Here is a 17500-nt window from a genome sequence, read left to right as displayed (position 1 = left end):
GTAGGGTGTTTACCTTGCATGCAGCTGACCCAAGACAGACCTAGGTTCAATCCCCAGCATCTCATATGGTCGGTCCCCCAAGCCAGGAGTGATTTCTGAGTGCAGAGCCAGGAGTAACCCTTGAGTGATGCTGGGTGTGACTTAAAAGCCAAAATAAATAAATAAATAAAAATAAAATACTTCCTTGGGGGGCTGGCAGAATAGCACAGTGTTAGGATGTTTGCCTTGCACGCGGCAGATCCAGGACGGACCTGGTTTGATCCCCAGTGTCCCATATGGTCCCCTGAACCAGGAGCGATTTCTGAGTGCATAGCCAGGAGTAACCCCTGAGCTCACTGGGTGTGGCCCAAAAAAAACAAAAAAAGAAAACATTACTTCCTTGGGGCTGGAATGATAGTATAAGATGCTTGCTTTGCATGCTACCAGCCTGGGTTCAATTTCCAGCATCCTATGCGGTCCACTAGAATCTGCCAGAAATAAACCCTGAGCATTGTCAGATATAACCAAAAAAATATCTAAAGAAAAAAATTTTACCATGACACAAGTGTAAAAAGAATTTGACAGTTTCAAACACAAAGTACAGAAAATATAATGAATATCTAAAAACCTATCAATTCAATTTCACAAATGTTAATATTTCTCACATTTCTTTCTTCAAAAAAGAATTAAGCATTGAAGGATGGAGAGAGAACAGGGCATAAGGTGGATGTCTTGCATCCCACTAACCCTGGTTCAAGCCCACAGAACCACATATGGTTCCCCAAAACTGCCAAGGGCCACATCTGAGCATTGAACCAGAAATTGCCTCTGAGCGGCACCAGGTGTGGCCTCAAAACAAAACAACAAAAATTTAAATATATTACTGAATCCCCAATTTCAGTGCCCAGTTTATCCGCTTTCTCCCCAAGGAGAATCACTACCCTGAAGTAGGTATGAAAGATCCTCCCATCTGTTTCTGTAATTTTACATATATTCCTTTATTCATGAGCAACATACAATTTTGACTGTCTGAAACTTGCCATAAGACTGAACCCTGCTTTCTCACTCAACAATGTGTTTTGATCCAGCTCACTTTTAAGTTTTCCTGATCACAAACGTGACATATGTTAAGTGAAAAAAAACGGGAAGTCAATGATACACAGCATCCTCACTAAGGGAAGTGACGGTGCCAAGCAGACTTTCTGCTCCCAGAGAGCAGTGGTGGTGCCATGTCTTTTTTGGTAATGCTCTCACCATCTGGCAAACACACACAACAGGCACTTAGTACTCAGTGAAGACGGGAACCCCATAAAACCCTTGCCTCCATCTAAGCTGCTGCTTCTCGCCTAGACCTAAAAGCTAGTGGTAAACACACAGATCTCCAAGAAATCATACTGCAGGTTCACAGAGAAAAGAATGCAACAGCATGTGCTGAAATCAAAATGAAGACGGAGCAAACATCCCTGTCACCCTGTCACTCTCTTATAAAATCAACTTCACAGGACGTATTGGCATGACTGGCTTGTGGAATTGGAATGGGGGGAAGTCTTGGTACAAAACACCAACAGGTGTTTGCTTAACGCTGACAAAGTTGCTAAGCAAATATGAGATGAAAGCTAGCCAAGTTCAACGGCAATGTGTTGGCAACTGATACAGGTTCACACACTCAGTTGATGGAAGATTTCCAGAGCTGGCGATCTGTGCTATTTGAGTAATAATTTAGTGTCTCCCACTCATTTATCAGCAAAGCATTTCCACACTAAGAATAGGCTGTCCCATACCTGTCCAGACAGGCTGGGACCATTAGACCATTTCTACTATCAGATTCATTCATTGGTATCATTAAAATATTTTTTTCAAATATATGGGCTCCTAAGTAATTCAAATGGACTTCAGTCAACTTCATTTCTCACTTTTTAATTTAACATTTACTTTAACATTTTTTAATTTCTTTTTTTTTTTTTTTTTTTTTGGTTTTTGGGCCACACCCGGCGGTGCTCAGGGGTTATTCCTGGCTGTCTGCTCAGAAATAGCTCCTGGCAGGCACGGGGGACCATATGGGACACTGGGATTCGAACCAACCACCTTTGGTCCTGCATCGGCTGCTTGCAGGGCAAACACCACTGTGCTATCTCTCCGGGCCCATTTTTTAATTTCTTGACTTGAAAAATAAACATTTGCATGGGGGAGGCAGGGAGAAATCCTTCCCAGAAGAATAGAAAATTTCTGGTGGGGGGGGGCAGGCGCTGGCTCACACTGGTGTCTGCTGTTGCAGGGCTCATGGATATCTTTCCCTGGAAGTGTCCACACCCAAGCGCTGAGTGAGTGCTTCAACAGGCAGTGCTGTCCTCTGAGCAAGATTTTGGGAAGGGGAAAGCACTGAGCAGAGAAAGGGATACAGAAAAAATGTGCTGTTCTACCACATAATTTGGAGAAAAGTTAGAGCTGAGGTCTAAAATCTCTGATTCATGACATTATTATTTTTTATGACATTATTTCTTGATCACTTCATTGAATGATGTGTTTTAACTACCTCTACTTAAGTTTTTCTGAGGGGCCATTTGCCCTTCACACTACAGATCAGAATTTGGATTCCTAGCATCCCAGATGGTCTCCCAAACCCACCAGGAGTCATTCCTGAGAATCAGAAGTAACTCGAGCATTGCCTGTGTGGCGCAAAAAACAACCAATCAGAAAAAGTTAGTAATACATTTTCTATCTTGGGGGCTAGTGAAGTAGTGGGTAAATTATTTGCCTTGTACGCAGCTGACCTGGGTTCCATCCCTGGCACCACATACCATCCCTGAGCCTCATCAGGAGTGATTCCTGACTATAGAGCCACCCTGAGCTCCTCTGGGTGTGGCCCAAAAGCAAAATAAAAATTTTTTTGAGAATACAAAAATAATAAATGCCTGGTGGAAATAAAAACAGAAAGATAATGGTCAGTAATGGCAATGAGTTGCTACTTTCAGCTTCTCCTGTCCTTCCACTCCTCTCCCCAATCTAGCCTTCCCCATCAATCATGAGGGACAGAGTTAACAAGAAATATCCCATGACATGAACTGGAGTTGGTACATTTAAATTTGTCACTCAACTTCAGAACTAAAAGTTTTAAAACTTGCTTAATAAAAACCTCTCATTTTCTAGATAAGGAAATTGACCATGGAGTATTTATATACACTACCCTTAAAATTGGCCTTTTCTCAGAGTAAATGACACCATTCTTTTCCCTGACTATCGATGCCAGAAACTATCCATCACCAGGGAATGACATCTCATTGGCACTCTTTTTCCCTCATCCCCAAATCCAATGATTCGCCAGGTCTTATAGATAATCTGACCCCTCCTCTCCATTAATTTAGTCCACGGCATCATCACTACCCTTTCTACGGACTGTAGTAGCCTCTGAATTGTACTCAGTCGGCTCTTGGGTGTGAAGAGAATGCTGGCGGTGTTGAGGGGATGGAGTGTTTGGGAATATGTGTGTGCTAAGTGTCTCAATAACTGGTGGGACAGACTGCCTAGTTAGTGTTCAGAGGACAAAATCCAGGGACATGAAACAACCTGCAGTCTAGTACAGCCAGAACTAACCCATCCAAAATACCACCTTGTGTAACTCCTACTCCCATTCACTGAAAACAGACACAAGTCAACTTCCTCAGGCAGTCAGAATGGTGTATTCCTAAATGTGAATCTAATCACAGCACAACAAAATACCCAAGCATCAAAGTCATAACTTGTTCTATCTTTCCAAGTAGGAAGGGACTAGAATATTTAGAAAGTTTGGATTCAGGGGCCGGTGAGATAGCATGGAGGTAAGGCGTTTGCCTTCCATGCAGAAGGACAGTGGTTCAAATCCCGGCATCCCATATGGTTCCCCGTGCCTGCCAGGGGCGATTTCTGAGCGTAGAGCCAGAAGGAACCCCTGAGTGCTGCTGGGTGTGACCCAAAAACAAAAACAAAACAAAGTAAGAAAGTTTGGATTCATTCTAATTACTAATGAGGGAGGTCTGTAGAAGTGCAAGAAGAGAAGTAGGAAGATAAGTGCAGTACTATGGCAACAAAGGACTCCAGTTGATCCTTGGTGCTAGGGCAAAAGTAGTAGAAATAATTGACAGCATATTTTGATGAGCTACCAGGATTTACTGATTAACTAGATGTGGCAGGCCAAGGAAGAGAAAAAAATCAAAGACATTAAGATTTGGGGTTTGAGAAACCCAGTGATCCTTGGAATCACTAAGAATATTTTTGTGGGAGTGGGCAGATGTGAAAATCAAAATTTCAGGTGAGGGCTGGAGTGACAGCACAGCAGTAGGGTGTTTGCCTTGCATGCTGCTGACCCGACGGACATGGGTTTGATCCCCAGCATCCCATATAGTCCCCTGAGCTGCCAGGAGCAATTTCTGAGTGCAGAGCCAGGAGTAACCCCTGAGCTCCTCTGGGTGTGGCCCAAAAACTACACACAAAAGTTCAGGTATGTTAAATGTGAGATGCGTTTTAGCCAAGTGGCGGTGCATTCACAACTCTTTCAATTTGATTCAAGGATCTTTCCTCAGTGGTTCTCCAAATACAACCACCAGATCAGCAGTAGCAATACTACTAGGAAACTTGCTAACTTAATTTCTTAGGTCCCAACTCAGATCAGTGGCATATGAAACCATAGAAGTGGCAATCTATGTTTTCCCTTATTTGTGGGCTACACCTGGTGGTACTTAAGTGGCAGGGATGGAACCTGGTTTCCCACATCCAAAGTATGTGCTCCAGAGACTTAAGCTAGCAGGTAAGGCGCATGTGGCCAACGAGGGTTCAATTCCAATAGCCCATATGGTACATGAGCCCACCAGGAGTAATTCCTGAGTATAAAGCCAGGAGTAACCTCTGAGCGTCACCGGGGATAGCCCAAAACCAAAAACAAGTATGTGCTCCTACCCTTTCAGTCCTGGCAATCTTTGTTTTAATGAGATGACTCATAAGTGTTCACAAACATGGAAGAACCATCACTCAAAATCACCCGCTTAAAGCGCCGATAGTCAAAGCAGCCTTGCTTTGGTCTTTATAACTTTACCAGTCTTCCACCAAATTGAATGTGGTTCTCCCGCCCCCTTCAAGACTCACTAAATCAATCTTCCTCCCTCCCTCCCTCCTTCCCTCCCTCTTTCTTCCTCTCTCTTCCTCTATCCTTCCCTCCCTCCCTCCCTCCCTCCCTTCCTTCCTTCCTTCCTTCCTTCCTTCCTTCCTTCCTTCTTTCCTTCCTTCCTCCCTCCCTCCCTTCCCTTCCCTTCCCCTCCCTTCCCCTCCCCTGTCCTATCCTCTCTTCTCCATTCCTCTCCTCTCCTCTCCTCTCCTCTCCTCTCCTTCCTTCCTTCCTGTTTTGGGGGGCACACCTGATGGTGCTTGTAGCTTACTCCTAGTTCTGCACTCAGATCACTCCAGGAAAGTTCAGAGAACCACATGGGGTACTGGGGATAAAACTTTGGTCAATTGGATAGAAAGCAAATGCCCTATCCATAGTACTATCTTTCTAGCCCCCAGTCCAATGTCTCATATGGTGGAGATGAGTGTTCCACAAAAGCCACATGTGAAAACTCCATACACAGGTAGTGAGTAGAGATGAAAGGGTATGAGTTAGAGGCCAACCACTAAGACAGAAGAGACCTAGGAAGGAAACAAAGTCAGAAGGAGGCCACTTTGAGAATCTGGACTCAGAACAAGGTTGAAAAACGTTATAAGAGTCTTAAAGGGGGGGGGGGGGGCTGAAGCAATAACAACAGTGAGTAGGACATTTGCTTAGCACACAGCCAACCTGGGTTCAATCCCTGGCATCCCATATAGTCTGCTGAGCCTGCCAGGAGCGATTTCTAAGCACAGAGCAGGAGTGACTCATGAGTGCTGCCAGGTGTGCCACAAAACCCAAATAAATAAATAAATAAATAAATAAACAAACAAGTAAATAATCAAAGTCTCATAATCTAGAGTGCTTCCCAAAGTAGACAGTGATATCATCCCTTAGGTGGTACTGGAATGATCTGGGAGGGCCACAGTAGCATCAGGTACAACTGGGGGATACTCTATTTACTGATTTAAAGAAGATATGTTTGGGATAGGAGGCACTAAGTGATTTTTTTTTCTGTAAACGAGGAGCAGATCAAATAAGTTTGGGACCCTGATCTAGAGCCTACCCATGTATTTTTGGGTTTGGGGTGGACATACCTGTGCTCAGGTATTACTCCTGGCTTTGCACCCAGGACTCACTCCCGGCAGTGCATGGGGGACCACATGAATGCCAGAGATTGGACCCAGACCGACAGTGTGCAAAGCAAACACCCTACCCGCTGTACTAGTTCTCCACCCACCTACCTAGTTCCTTAGAGTCCATTGAGTTCCCCTATGGGGTTTCCAAAACTGTGAGAGCCATTTTAAAATAAATTTCTTTAAAAATGAGTATCAGGGCTGGAGCAATAGCACAGCAGGCAGGGTGTTTGCCTTGCATGCAGCCAACTCGGATTCAAAACCTCAAATCCCATATGATCCCCTGAGCCTGCCAGGAGTAGTTTCAGAGCACAGAGCCAGGAGGAACCCCGGAGCATCACCAGGTGTGGCCCAAAAATTAAAAAAAAAGAATGAGTATCAGTAAATGTTGGATTCACACACACACACACACACACACACACACACACACACACACACACACAAAACACATACACGCATCCATAAAATGGGGGCCAGAGAGAAAGCACAGTGGAGGGCCTGTGGCCTGTGCCTTCCTGGGATAGCCTACCTGGGATAGACCTGGGTTTGATTCCCAGCATCCCTAATAGTCCCCTGAGCCTGCCAGGGGTGATTTCTGAGTGCAGAGCCAGGAGTAACCCCTGAGTACCACCGGGTGTGGTCCAAAACAAACAAAACAAAAAATTCTGTAAAATTCTCACACAGCAGAACTCTCCACAATGTCTCCAGACATCTTCAATGACTCAATGCCACAGGCCAAGAAAACAGAAGCAAAAATAAATAGACTACATCAAACTAAGATGCTTCTGCACCACAAAATAAAAAGCAACAATTGACAACAAAAAATAACCCCCCATCAAGAAAAAAAAAAAAGGCGGGGGAGATGTACAGATGCTTCCTCAAAGAAGACAGTCCATGGAAAAATGCTTCTCATCATATATCAGGAAGATGCAAATCAAAACCACAATCAGGTATCACATCACATCAGTGAGATTCACACAGGTCAAAAGACTGGAAACAGGGCCGGCAAGATGTGGTGGGAAAGGGCACTCTTTCACTGTCAATGGTATGTTGTCTGATTCAGCCTCTATGGTAAACAGTATGGAGACTTCTCAAAATAATATTAGTAGAACTCTCATATGATCCAGAGATTCTACTTCTTGGCATCTACCCTAAGAGCACAAAAATGTGAATATAAAAAGGTATTTGCACAGCTATGTTCATGTAATGCTATTCAAAATTACCAAGATTTTGGAGTGACTCAAATGCTAAAAAACAAATACGTGAATTAAAAACAACAATTATAAAAAAAAACAATTATAATAATAAAAACCTGTGGCATACAAACACAACAAAATACTACTTGGATAATAAAAAAGATGAAACCCTGACATTTACTGCTCACTGGAACTAGAAGTTATTGTGCTAAGCAAAGTGAGTTGAACAGCGGACAAATACCAGATCCTTCCTTCCTTCCTTCCTTCCTTCCTTCCTTCCTTCCTTCCTTCCTTCCTTCCTTCCTTCCTTCCTTCCTCCCTCCCTCCCTCCCTCCCTCCCTCCCTCCCTCCCTCCCTCCTTCCTTCCTTCCTTCCTTCCTTCCTTCCTTCCTTCCTTCCTTCCTTCCTGATGAAACCCTGACATTTACTGCTCACTGGAACTAGAGGGTATTGTGCTAAGCAAAGTGAGTTGAACAGAGGACAAATAACAGATCCTTCCTTCCTTCCTTCCTTCCTTCCTTCCTTCCTTCCTTCCTTCCTTCCTTCCTTCCTTCCTTCCTTCTTTCTTTCTTTCTTTCTTTCTTTCTTTCTTTCTTTCTTTCTTTCTTTCTTCCGGCTTTTGGGTCACACCCAGCAGCTCTCGGGGTGGCTCTACACTCAGAAAATCGTTCCTGGCAGGCTCGGTGGACCATATGGGATGCTGGGATTCAAACCACCGTCCTTCTGCATGCAAGGCAAATGCCCTACCTCCATGCTATCCTCTGGCTCACCAAATCATTTCTTTTACGTAGAGTATAAAAAATTAGTAAGGGTGGGCCGGCGAGGTGGCGCTAGAGGTAAGGTGTTTGCCTTGCAAGCACTAGCCAAGGATCAGGACCGTGGTTCGATCCCCTGGCGTCCCATATGGTCCCCCCAAGCCAGGGGCAATTTCTGAGTGCTTCGCCAGGAGTGACCCATGAGCATCAAAAGGGTGTGGCTTAGCCAGGAGTAACCCCTGAGCATCAAAAGGGTGTGGCCTGAAAAACCAAAAAATAGTAAGGGAATAAAAAGTCAATGATAAGAGACCCTGAGAGTTGGGTTATAGATAAGAGCTTGCTAAGGGGACAGTTTGGAGTGAGGAATTGAAAGGGAACCCAGAGACAGAAGTGGAGGGATGATGACATTTTTGTGGCAGGTGTGGTATGGCTGATACCTTATTATTAATAGTATTGTAAATCATGGTGCCTAAATTAAAGAAAAATTTTCTCCCTTAACAGTAGACTAAAAAAAAAGCTCAATGGGCTGGAGAGCATGCTTTGCATGCAGGCAGCAAGAAAAAGTTGAAAAAAAAAAAAAAGAAAAGAAAAAGTTGAACATAGGGCTGGAGAGATAATTTAGTGGATATCAAAGGCAAGAGAGATAATTTAACTTGCCTTGCACACAGCCAACCTAGCATCGCCTATGAGTCACCCAAACCCCACCAGGAATAAGTCCCAAGTGCAGAGCAAAAGTACCACAGGGTATGGACCAAAAACCAAAAAGAATTAAAAGTGGAAAAAGCTTTAGAAGCCCTATCAAGAGCAAGGGGGAGAAACAGATAAAAACAGAAGCTACTATAATCACAACTATGGCTTTTGTCTAAGTTTATATTATTATTGTATAACTAAATCCCACATGGACTCTCTACACATTGTGCTGTTGGGAGGACAGGAAAGATGTGATAATTCCCTGTCATGCTGGCGATCAAACACAGGTTAGTTGCATGTAAGGCAGGGGTCTCGAACTCGTGGGCCGCAAACAGCCCTCTGTACGACATTTTGTGGTCCTGCCTTAGAGGAATCATTTTTTGTTTTGTTTTGTTTTAGTTGTTTGGGTCACACACCCCCAATGTTCAAGGCTTACTACTGACTTTGCACTCAAGGATCACCCCGACTTTGCCTCCTGCGGCCCCCAGGTAAATTGAGTTTGAGACCCCTGATGTAAGGCAAGAGCCTTATTCCCCCTCCCCATACTATCTCTCTGGTCCCTTTTAACCTTGGGCATACTCTGTCCCCAATTAACAGATAAGATGACTGAGGCACAGAGAAGCAATTCATACAAGGTCACATAACTACAACATACGTAGTTGAGTTGCGGGGGCCTGAGCGATGGCGCAGAAGTAGGGCGTTTGCCTTGCACACAGCTGACCTAGAACAAACTGTGGTTCAATCCCCCAGCGTCCCATAGGGTCCCCCAAGCTAGGAGCCATTTCTGAGGGCATAGACAGGAGTAATCCCTGAGCGTCACCAGGTGTGGCCCTAAAACCAAAAACCAATAATAAAAATAAATAAATAAAAAGAACTTGAGTAGCTAAAGCCAGAATTCTTTGGTTTCTTTATTTGGAGATAGCAGTGAAATGATAATACTGTAAAAGTTTAAGGCATACAATGTGTTGGTTTGATACACTTACATAGTATAACATGATTACCACCGGGGCCAGGAAGGTGGCGCTAGAGGTAAGGTGTCTGCCTTGAAAGCGCTAGCCTAGGATGGACCGCGGTTCGATCCCCAGCGTCCCATATGGTCCCCCCAGGCCAGGGGCAATTTCTGAGAGCTTAGCCAGGAGTAGCCCCTGAGCGTCAAATGGGTGTGGCCCAAAAACCAAACCAAACCAAAACAAAACATGATTACCACCATAGCAGTAACTAACACATTATCACGTCTAATTGATCACATTTAATTATCATTTCTGTGTGTGTGTGTGTGTGTGTGTGGTGAGAACAATTAAGATTTAGTCTCTCAGCAACTCTAAAGTTTCTAATACAGTGTTGTTGACAATAATCACCATTCTGTATATAATTTATCCAGAGCGCTCAGTGAGTACTCCTGGCTCCACGCTCAGAAATCGCTCCTGGTAGGCTCGGGGGATCATATGGGATGCCAGGATTCAAACCACTGTCCTTCTGCATGCAAGGCAAACACCCTACCTCCACGCTATCTCTCCGGCCCCACCTGCACATTCTTAACCACAAGGTCACATTATCACATCCTATCTTTATAAAAGGAAGGCAGACATACGAAGCCCACTTTAACTGAGAGAACTTAAATAGATTCTAAATTCATATACCTACTCCACCATTCCTATAAGCAAAAAAATAGAAAACATATAACCACACAGAAAGCTATATACATGAATGTTTATAGCAGCATTATTCACAATCAAAAAGTAGAAAAAGGGTGCTGAGTAACCCCTGAGCGCTGCCGGGTGTGACCCAAAAACCAAGAAAAAACAAAAAACAAAACAAAATAAAAATAAATTTTTAAATTTTTAAATTTTATGGTGTTAATAAAAACTGTTGTTTTAAAAGGATGTTTAGGGCCAAAGAGATAGATCAAAGGGTCACAGTGAATGCTTTGCATGTTGGCACCTAGATTTGATCCTCAGCACTGAATTTGGTCCCCTAAGTACCACAAGAAATAGAGCCTAGGGGCCGGGCGGTGGCACTGGAGGTAAGGTGCCTGCCTTGCCTGCGCTAGCCTAGGACGGACCGCGGTTCGATCCCCCGGCGTCCCATATGGTCCCCCAAGAAGCCAGGAGCAACTTCTGAGCGCATAGCCAGGAGTAACCCCTGAGCGTCACAGGGTGTGGCCCAAAAACCAAAAAAAAAAAAAGAAATAGAGCCTAGCCTAAGTATAGTCCAAAAGCCACTACCACCACCACCAAAACAAAGAACAAGGATGCTTACTTTATTCTTTACTAATTAGATTACTTTACTAAATAAAAAGTCTATTTGTTATCTTTTTTTTTTTTTGGTTTTTGGGCCACACCCGGTAATGCTCAGGGGTTACTCCTGGCTATGTGCTCAGAAGTTGCTCCTGGCTTGGGGGACCATATGGGACACCGGGGGATCGAACCGCGGTCAGTCCAAGGCTAGCGCAGGCAAGGCAGGCACCTTACCTTTAGCGCCACCGCCCGGCCCCTATTTGTTATCTTTTAGGTTGTTGGATCATATATAAGAGAAACTGAAAGTAACCCACCATCCTAGAATATTTACCTTTCAATTTGCAAAGAACAGAAAACATGCTTCGGGCCTGGAGAGACAGCACAGCGGCGTTTGCCTTGCAAGCAGCCGATCCAGGACCAAAGGTGGTTGGTTCGAATCCCGGTGTCCCATATGGTCCCCCGTGCCTGCCAGGAGCTATTTCTGAGCAGACAGCCAGGAGTAACCCCTGAGCATCGCCGGGTGTGGCCCAAAAACCAAAAAAAAAAAAAAAAAAGAAAACATGCTTCACTTCTACACTACCATGGACCCACACACTCTCATCAGTGGCATTTCTGTACCCAAGAGAAAGTTCTTCACTAAGACCAAAAGAACAAATACAAAAATTCTATTCTTAAGAAATGCCTTAACTTTCCCTTTAAGTCCAAACACTTTCTAGCTAAAAGAACTTTTCTCTTGTATCCAAACACTCTTGGGGCTTCCCGACTATAGTCATACAGTTGAAAAATAATTCTCTCCAACAACATAATAAAAACTATTAGAATTGTGTCAATATTTAATACCTTAAGATAAACAGTGAAGATGAATACCTAGTACAGGTGTAAACATCTGAGAAACATTCTTTTAAATATTTACTTACTTTAATAAAATCAATAGAACTAATAACTAGTATTTATTTATTTCATGTTTAGAGGCCATCTATACCCAAAGGTGCTACTCCTGCCTCTGTGCTCAGAAGTGACTCCTGATAGTGCTCAGGGAAACATGTTAGTACCAAAAATCAAACCAGGGTCAGCCTCTTGTACAATATCTCTAGCTACAATAACTAGTGTTTATTGAACAACTATTATGCACTAAATTAATATTGTTTCAACTCATGTACAAATACAATCTTTAATTTAGTCATTACAACAGTCTCTAGGAGAGAATTTTTATCTTCATTTCATAGATAAGCAAACTCAGGCATAGAGACTGAGTAAATTTATTTACGCTTTATACTTGATCACACAGGCAAGAATCGAAATAATGACCTTAATCTTCCTGAACTCAAATGTTCCCTCTTCTATCCCGATAGTCATCAAAATGAGACATGTAAAGAAATTAATGCCTGCCTATCTCACAAAGGTAGATATTTGAAGAATAGTTAACAGTTTCTATAGTCTAATGGAAAGACAGAAGACAGAAGTTTGTTAATATCCAGCACAAAAGCAAGCGCAAAACACCAGGCCCTCCCCACCTCTCATATAATATTTTATGACATAACAGTATATCTACTGATTTTGACTTTAAACCTAGGATGTCAAATTTAAGTGATCTCACCAATGAAAAAAATAAACAAAACACCAGACAATAGTAGTTAGCTAGACTGGAGAGTTCACTAGACCAGGAAGGAAAAGGAATCAGTTGGCAGGAAGTAGTGCTTATCTTGAAAACAAAGAAGTCTTCAGCACAAATAATAACACTGTAATTCTACAACACTTTCATCTGAAGCTATCTCAGCATTCTCTCATATTATTTTAAGACCATACTAAAATGAATTCCCAGTCGATTTTCCATATGACCTGTAGGTTCAAAATAAGATAAGGCTATTTACTATGGGTCAACACGAACCTTCATATCACTCTTGGAAAGAGGAGGGGGGAGAGAGAGGAGAGAAGTGGGAAGGTGAAGGGAGAGAGGGACAGACAGAAGACAGACAGACAGACAGACAGACAGACAGACAGACAGACAGAAAAGTTCAAAAGATAATCCCAGAAGGAAAAGATCTCAAATCAAGAGGAAAGGCAGCATGTGAGGCACAACCAAATACAAAGTCCACCACTAAATCGTTTCTAGCAGAAATCTTCCAGATCTGAAAGAGTGCTATCTTTCTAAGCACTCTACCCAAAGCAAACTGAAACTGTAAATCACTATAAATTAAGGGGTGCACACTTGTTAATCGTCTCCACAGCCTCTAAAGGAGTGAGGGGGTGGGGTAAGGAGCTTAGGAATCCTGCTCTGCAAAGGAGTAAATGACAAGTTCGAGAATTTAGCGCACTTGCACAAGAACAGCACCAGAGCATAAGGAAGAGGTCACTGAGGTTAGACCAATCTTAAGAAAATGCTAAGTAAATCATCTCAATTCTTGGATCTTCTTAGAAGAAACTCCTAATGGGAAAAGGGTCCTGTCAAAATAAAATCACCTTGAACTTGAAAACGTTTCTCACTTTTTCCTATCCTCAAGTTCTTTCTTAACAGACAGCCCCCAAGTTCTCAACAGAACCTTTGGGGGAGTTCAAGAGAGATAAGAATCCAGCTGGGGTTGCAAAGGAAGGGGTCACCCCCCTGCAAACAACCACCTGTGTGAAGGGAGACGACCCCCCCCTTGCTCGCCCCCCAAAAGGGAATTCTGTTTAAAGTTAAGTAGCAGGTCTGGGAATGGTCTCAGAACCCAACACTGACACTTTGGGGCTCCGGACCCCAAAGTACTGCGCCCTGGCGCCGGGTGTCTGGCCCCTCGTGGCTGAGGACAGCCCCTCCCGAGCCCTGCGCCCCCAGACCCCAGCCTTCCACACCCATCCATCCCCAAAGCTCCTCTGCCTGATAGCTGGCCCTGCCCAGGCGGCCCCGAGCAGTCTTCCAGGGCCCGGGGTGGCCCCAGGCCCGCGGGGTGCAGGCTGGCAGGGCTGGCAGGGCTTGGTCCCATCCCTTCGCCCCTCAGCGTCCTGCGCTCACCTCCCCGGCAGCTTGGCGCTCCTCTTCCAAAACTGCTTGCTGTTCTCGGCGGCCATTGCTCTGGCCTGGGGAAGGCCTCGGGGGCGGGCCACGGCGGGGGGACCCGGTGAGATGCCCCCCCAGGACCCCGCAATCCGAAGGCCAACCCAGGCCGCTTCCCCGCCACCGCCGCTGCCGCCGCCGCCGCCGCCGCCGGTCACCCGCTCCCAGCTCCGGGGGGCGCCATCTTGGTTGTGGGCGCCCCCCCACCCAGGGCCGCTGCCATTGGCGGATGCGCAGGCCCTGGCAGTTTGGACCAATCAGAAGTCAGCATCCTGCCGCCGGCTGAAGCCGAACAGTGACGTCAGAGGCCGGGCACGCAGGTGGACCTGGAGGGCGGGGCTTGGGCCACCCGGGAGGCGGAGCTCAAAGTTGCGACTCGCAGCCGGGGGAGAAACAGGTAAAGGAAGGGAGTGCGGGCCGGAGAGATACTGGCAGCCCGTCCAGGACGGACGGTGGTTCGAATCCCGGCATCCATATGGGCCCCGGGCCTGCCAGGAGCCTTTTCTGAGCGCAGAGCCAGGAGGAACCCCTGAGCGCTGCCGGGTGTGACCCTAAAAGCAAAAAAAAAAAAAAAAAAAAGAAAAAGAAAAGAAAAGGGGGACTGTGTGTGGAAAGCAGGAGAGGGTTTCTAAGCCATCTTTTGGGAAAGAGAAGATAGGTACCCCATATCCCTGATGAGGAACCGATCAATCAGGGCCCCTGTGTGGGCTGCAGTCCGTTTATAATACCTCCCTACTTATTCAATGAGGCTCTGGTGATGACCGCTCCCCTTCAGTGAGACCCCAATTTTGTATTAGATCAGTAACGGTCACTTGTGGTTTCATGAGACTCTCCGACTCTGTTAACTAACACTCAAAGGATTTGTGCTGTGGATGAAATCCAAATAATCCAAGCCCTGTTCCAGGATGTGTGCTGTGGGTTGAAATCTAACCGCTGTTCCAGCCAGTAACGGTCAACTATCTGCCAGTGACAGTGATAGCCTAAGGCAGCCACACCGTGTTTATTTTTAATTGATATATTTACTTAAAGCAAGTTTTGTTTGATCCATCCTATTCTCGCTACTAGGTAATATTTCTTGCAAGGATATAATATGTATTGTAAGATAGCAATCACAAAGATTAAGAAGTGAACCCCAAACATTTTGGGGGGAGCTTCCCAAGAGGTGCTCAGGGGTATGGTGCTACTCAGGTTCTTGCTTTGCCCAAAGTACCATAGCAATACCGGTTGTGCTCAGGGAGCCTCCAGGGTCATTTGGTGCCTAAGATAAAAACTTGGTGCTTTAAACTCCCTGAAACATTTTTGTTGTTTTGGGGCCACACACAGCAGTGCTCTGGCTCTGTATTCAGGGGTCATTTCTGGAGGTGCTCAGAGGACCATATGGGATGCCCAGGATTGAACCCGAGTCAGCCAAGTGCAAGGCGAATGCCCTACTCCCTGTGCTCTCTCCACCACCCCACCCAAACATTATCAATGTGTTCCTCTCCTCTTTTTTTTTCTAGCAATACCCAGTGGTGCTCAGGACACTGCACTCAGTAATCACTCTGGGCAGTCTTGGGGAATCATGTGGGGAGCCAGGGTTCAAATCCCAATCAGCCATATCCAAGACAAGTGCCCTACCTGCTGTACTATTGCTCCAACTCCATTGAATAATTTTCAATCTAATATTGACTCATAATCAGATTTAATATTATATATATTATATATATATGTATATATATAATTTCCCTGATCCTATTCACATTAAGTAAAGGGCTCACATTAGACTTGTAGTTTCTAGATCAACAAGACAGTTAACCAGAGTGATAGTACAGCTGGTAAGGAGCTGGCCTTGTTCACGGCAAACCAGCTTCTATCCCTGTCATCCTATTTGGTCTCAAGAGCCTACCAGGAGTGATCCCTGAGTTCAGAGTCAGGAGTAATCCCTGAGCACTTCCCTGTATGGCAAGACTGTTGAAGCAGATTAGTCGACCCAATGTACCTGACTTCTCCTTCCTGCCAGCACATACCCTTCCCACACACTGGAAAATACTTAGGGACTGCCTAAGTATTAGGGGATCATCTTTAGTATGCCCTCCTATGATCCATTTTCCCCACCCCCATTACCTTCATTTTTAAGCTTTGGTCCTCTAATTTCACAGTGATGGAACTGGGTTAAAAAGGGCTATTTTTACTGTCTTTGAATCTTCTATGCCTTTGTAGGACTTTCATCTTCTCCTGTCTCAGATAGTCACTTTTATGGGCATGTAATCTATTAAACAAAAATTCCTCTAGCCTTTCTTTGGCTCTTTTTCTCAGGCTATAGTAGCCAGCACTGCACATTGAATCCCAAGAGGGGTTTCCTAAGGTTTTGTTGAAGTGGACATTTTTTTTTGGTATTTTTTGGGGGGCCACACCCGTTTGACGCTCAGGGGTTACTCCTGGCTATGCGCTCAGAAGTCGCTCCTGGCTTGGGGGACCATATGGGACACCGGGGGATCGAACCGCGGTCCGTCCTAGGCTAGCGCTGGCAAGGCAGACACCTTACCTCTAGCGCCACCGCCCGGCCCCTCAAGTGGACATTTTAATCTTTATTATTTTCTTTTTTTTTTTTTTTTTTTGTGGTTTTTGGGTCACACCCGGCAGTGCTCAGGGGCCACTCCTGGCTCCATGCTCAGAAATTGCTCCTGGCAGGCACGGGGGACCATATGGGACGCCGGGATTCGAACCGATGACCTTCTGCATGAAAGGCAAACGCCTTACCTCCATGCTATCTCTCCGGCCCCAAATCTTTATTATTTTCAGTCAGAAATTATGCAAGTGTTTTGGACTTTCCAATAACTGATGTCATGAAGAAGTAACAAGCCTATATAAATTTCTAGATGATGGCATTTGGTAGCCATTGGCAATTCAGAGTTCATTATCTGTTTTTTCTTTTGAGTTTTGTTGTTTTGGGGCCACACCTTCCATGGCTTGGGAGCTAATCATAGCTCTGTGCTCACTCCTGGAAGTCCTCCAGGGACTAAGCAATACCAAGGAGCAATTTTAGTCCTCTACTTAGCCTGTTCTTAGTCTTTGAACCATCTCTCTGACACCAGAGATTCAAAAGACATCACCTATACCATCTGCAAGCTGACCTACCCTCATGACAAATCACCTCCCACTTTCCAAGCTGTTCACATAGCTTCAGAAACATTCTAGAGGCTGGAGCAATGGTAGGGTAGAGTAATTGCCTTACATGCAGCTGACCCAGGTTTGATGCTCAGAATCCTATATGATTCCATGAGTGATCTCTGAATGCAGAGCAAGGAATAAGCCTCAAGCACCACTGTGTATGACCCAAAACAAAAATAAACAAGTTCTAGGAGATGCTTCTTATTTAAC

General features: G+C 44.9%; 1 protein-coding gene across 1 annotated transcript in view; it reads right to left on the bottom strand.

Annotated features, from left to right (window-relative positions):
- TBC1D22B (TBC1 domain family member 22B) overlaps positions 1–14287 on the bottom strand; it is a 95728-nt gene extending 81441 nt beyond the window's left edge. The window contains exon 1 of the mRNA XM_049765363.1: positions 14099–14287. Coding sequence (XP_049621320.1) covers positions 14099–14154 — 56 coding nt within the window. The 5' untranslated portion in view covers positions 14155–14287. The remainder of the gene's footprint in view (positions 1–14098) is intronic.
- Positions 14288–17500: the final 3213 nt, after the last annotated feature.

The sequence above is a fragment of the Suncus etruscus genome, chromosome 18 (assembly GCF_024139225.1).
Source record: "Suncus etruscus isolate mSunEtr1 chromosome 18, mSunEtr1.pri.cur, whole genome shotgun sequence".
NCBI lineage: Eukaryota > Metazoa > Chordata > Mammalia > Eulipotyphla > Soricidae > Suncus > Suncus etruscus.
The sequence above is the reverse complement of the archived record's forward strand: the minus strand, read 5'-3'. Positions and strand labels throughout refer to the sequence as shown.